General features: G+C 47.1%; 1 protein-coding gene across 2 annotated transcripts; it reads right to left on the reverse strand.

Moving 5' to 3' along the window:
* Nucleotides 1–3,508, reverse strand: LOC131815038 (T-cell surface glycoprotein CD1a-like). 2 transcript variants are annotated; one of them, XR_009347539.1, is made up of 6 exons: nucleotides 3,347–3,508; nucleotides 2,530–2,793; nucleotides 1,573–1,851; nucleotides 1,146–1,378; nucleotides 676–766; nucleotides 1–530 (listed from the first exon to the last, which is right to left on the reverse strand). XR_009347539.1 is itself a non-coding variant. In XM_059146625.1 (6 exons), the coding sequence occupies exons 1-6, from the start codon at nucleotides 3,405–3,407 to the stop codon at nucleotides 485–487; spliced, it is 1,020 nt and encodes a 339-aa protein (XP_059002608.1). In that variant the 5' UTR covers nucleotides 3,408–3,508; the 3' UTR covers nucleotides 1–484. The 2 variants fall into 2 exon arrangements, 1 of the variants encoding a protein (XP_059002608.1); XM_059146625.1 differs by having other exon boundaries at nucleotides 1,100–1,378.
* Nucleotides 3,509–3,955: the final 447 nt, after the last annotated feature.

The raw sequence follows: 3,955 nt of genomic DNA on the forward strand, positions 1-3,955 counted from the left end.
TATATCACACATATTTTTATTAAGGAAATATTCCATGCAATGAGACATTTGGCAAAGATAGAAATATTTAAAAGACATGGACATTGTTCTCAAAAGGCCTAAGAGTTAGAAAGCAAAAGGAACCTAATGGGACCAAGAAGGGTTTGGGGACAGGAACAGATTAGCCAAAGTGGAGGTCAAGGTAGTGGTAGTCTTACAAAGGATACTGAATCTACTTGTGAATCAGGGAATTCTCACTGGAGGAAGTGATATCTGATTCTCGTGACCCATAGAGGTCACTCATAATTCATTTTACTCTGAGTTCAGTTTTGAGATTAAGTTGGAAACCAAGTCATAAAAACAAATCCAGCCAAGTTACACTGGGCTTAAATTGTCAACTGATCATTAAGCACGAATGAAACACAAAAGTTGCACAGAAAGGGTTGCAAAGACATCACTGCTGAGCTGGGTTTAAGTATATCCTGGTCCCTGGGCTGTTGATTTCTCATTCCAGTGGGAGGCCAGTGCATTGAGGTCTCCAGTGAGTTTTCCTAGGAGGAACAGAAAAGGAGTCATTTTGCAGCAGGTGGAGGTGAGGAATACATGGTGGGAATGACAACAGGAGCAGGAGGAGTGAGGACAGGCTGAAAGGTGGGGAGCCACCTGAGAAAGACCAGGAAGACTCCATAGATTTACCTGTGTTTCCAGAGCCACAAGGTGAGAACTCCCAGAAGCACCAGGGGCACTATCACTTCCAGGAAGACCAAGCCTATGGGTTGATGCTTCTCTGTGGGTTTGGTGCAGAGATTGTGTCATTTCCCAGTCATCCAGGGTTGGACTGTACCTCCCTGGTCCTCTTTGGTCCTGCCACCCTCTGCCTCACCAACTGCCCTTCTTCCTCTCTCTTCTTCCATCCCTCCGCAGAGATGGACCCTTCACGAACCCTTTGCACCACCCACATTTACAGGACTCTCACCCTCAGCCCTTCCATTTCTTGGATTACTCATTTTTGTCCTTTTTGGAACGGAGTCCCTGGCAACCCCAATTTTTCTTCTGGTTCTCCTGCTCTTCTAGAGAAATACCCATCCCCCTTCCCAGCTGGGTCCCAGCTCTTTCTCACCCCAGTAAAGGACCATGTCCTGGCCTCCTAGACTGCTGTGTCTCACCAAGCATGACACGCCAGAAGCCTCCATGGCTTTCACATCCAAGGACACCTGAAGATACCACGTCCCATCAGCATGGGGCAGAACATCACTTCGCTGGGTGCCCTGTTGCTCCTGCTCACCACGCATCCACATCACCCACACAGGCTTTGGGTAAAAGCCAGAGACATGGCACACCAGCAGCAGATGGCCAGGGCCTGGACTGGGGCCAGTGGACAGCCAGGCCTCTGGCCTCACTGCAGAGACAGGACAGGTATTCACAAACTAAGAGGTTAATTCTTCACATCACTTTAAACAGATGCATTTTTCTACCTCTAGAAAGTTGTCACTGTCAAACTCTCTTGACTCCTTCTCACCCTGAATTTGAGGGAATGGTCCAAATTTATGAGTGCAGGGTAGAGAAATCTTAGAGGAAGGGAGCAGGACTGACCTTGTCGCTTCAGATGTGTCTTCCCTGCATCAAGAAGACCCAAGAGGAAACGGGGACAGGTGTCACTGATATGTGTTTGTAGTCTTACATTGATCACATGGTACTGATTGAATAGTCTGGAGACCAGCTGAGCCCTTCTTCCTCCCTTTGGAGATGGCCACCATGACTTGTTCTGGAAGATCACAAGATCTGATCCTTGATAAGCAATCCTCATGAAGCCTACTGATGGTTCCCCAAAGTGCAGTTCACAGCCTTTTGCTGCCTGTACCTGGAAGGGATCTGAGGAAGAGAGACTGTGAATTTCAGGACAGGGGGGTGAAAGAAATGAAATGAGATCAGTGGAAGACAAGGAGGGTGGAAAGCAGAGGGAGAAGTTCAGGGGATTGAGGGAAATGGAGCAAAGTTTGGTTTGAGAGGAGGCTCAGCCAAAGGAGAAGTGTTGGTTGCTGGAGGCAGAGAAAGAGGTGAAATATTGAGGAAGGAGCAAATGTTGGAAGAAGAGACATGAAAGGTCTGGGTAGAGAATAGGGAAGGGCTCAGAGAGAGAGCTGGGGTAAAAATAATCAAGGGAAAGGGAGTCCTATGGGGTACAGGGAACACATAGACAGACATCACTAATGGGATTCAATGGGGAGAAAAGAAATGTTCAAGGAATAATCACAGAGTGAGGGAGCAGGTGTGCCTGGATGGAGGCTAGAAAGAGGGGTTGTCCTGGGAGACACAAGTATGAGAAAGTGAGGATAACCTGTAGTCAATAAGAAATTGCAGAAGACATGAAGCTTTTCAAGAATTGGGGTCTGGCTTCTACCTCCTCCCATAAAAGGTATAATTCAGTTTCAAAATGAGGAGACATGAGGTTCAGAAGCCAGTGGAGTCTCTTTCCTAGAGGAGGAAGGAACTCAAGGAGACATACACACAACTGCCACTCCATTTCACCACTGAGGGAACTGAACTCACATTCAAGCTGCCATTCACTGAAATGGTCCTGAAATATCAGAGGAAATCTAATGGAGAATGTATGGAATGACCTTTCCTCTTCCATCAGCTCCTTGTTGCTGAAGTTTCCCCTGGACCAAGGCCATAGGCATGTGAAATTGCCAGAGTCACTGTCCCAGCCATGAGTCTGTAGTTCATCCAGCCATGCTGAGCCTAGTTTTTGTGTCCAGGAATCATTGTAAAAAGATGTGGTCAGGATGATTTGGAAGGAGGTCTCCTGGAAGTCTGTGAAAAGAGGACAGATAAACTAAGGAGAAGGAAGACTTTGGGAAGGACAGAAAATGCAGAAGGTGCCAGAGAAGAGAACCAAAATCCAGATGACAGGGAAGCCATAGCTGTCTCAGGATAGATGTGCTGCCCCCGAGCCCTGAGCTTTGTATCCATCCTTGAGGATAGCACAGGGCCCTGGTGTCAGGGAGTTCAGAAAGGAACCAGGCTGACATGCTCCTTTCTCACGTATGTGCTGGGGAACCCACACCACAAGTGCACACACACACACATACACGTACACACATGCACCACAGATTCACACATGCACAAAAACCCTGCACAACCATAAAAAACATACACACATTTACACACTCTTAAATGAACATGCAAAGACACACATGCACTAAAGTATACAGATACAGAGACACATATTCACACATGCACATATGTACACACACACATTCACATATTAAAACACACACATAGACATACAAGCATATGCACACACGCACGCACACACACACACACACACACACAGGCACCCAGTGGGCAGGGTCAGAGTTCTCACCGTTTTCATTGTCACCACCTGAGAGGAGAACCACCAGCAACACAAGTTGCAGGAACAGCATTGTATTTGCAGATGTTCTGTGTCTTACAAAGTCAGTCTTTGACAGTTTTAACAAACCTACCCCACACACCGCACCTCTCTTCTGACTTCCTTCTCCACACACAAGCTTTCCTGAGTCTCTGCTAAAATGCAAATGTGCTCCTCCCCCAACCCTGGAACCTACACAGACTCTCACTTCCCTTCCTGGTCTGACTCTTCTCTCAAGCATCCAGCTTTTCCCTGCCATTGGCTTCCATCTGCTCCCTGTTCCCTATTTCAGTTGCTATGGGAAAAAAATCTTGTGTGGTTTGGAAAAGTCATCCCAACCTTTCCTTCTCATGCAGAGAGTAAACCATGAAAACACATGGCTCCCAGCTCCCAGCCCTCAACCTACTGTTACTCTGTCCCTCCTGCCCTGTGACACTTCTCCTGTATTTCCTTCCCGGTCTTGCCCCCACCCCAGCTTATTCGCACCTCTGACATCTCACTGCTTTTCCTAAAAAACAAAATCAACCAGGTAAATTCGACGATCTAATTGGTATTATTAAGTGATTGAAGAACCTGGCTGCA

The sequence above is a fragment of the Mustela lutreola genome, chromosome 14, assembly GCF_030435805.1.
Source record: "Mustela lutreola isolate mMusLut2 chromosome 14, mMusLut2.pri, whole genome shotgun sequence".
Classification (NCBI taxonomy): domain Eukaryota; kingdom Metazoa; phylum Chordata; class Mammalia; order Carnivora; family Mustelidae; genus Mustela; species Mustela lutreola.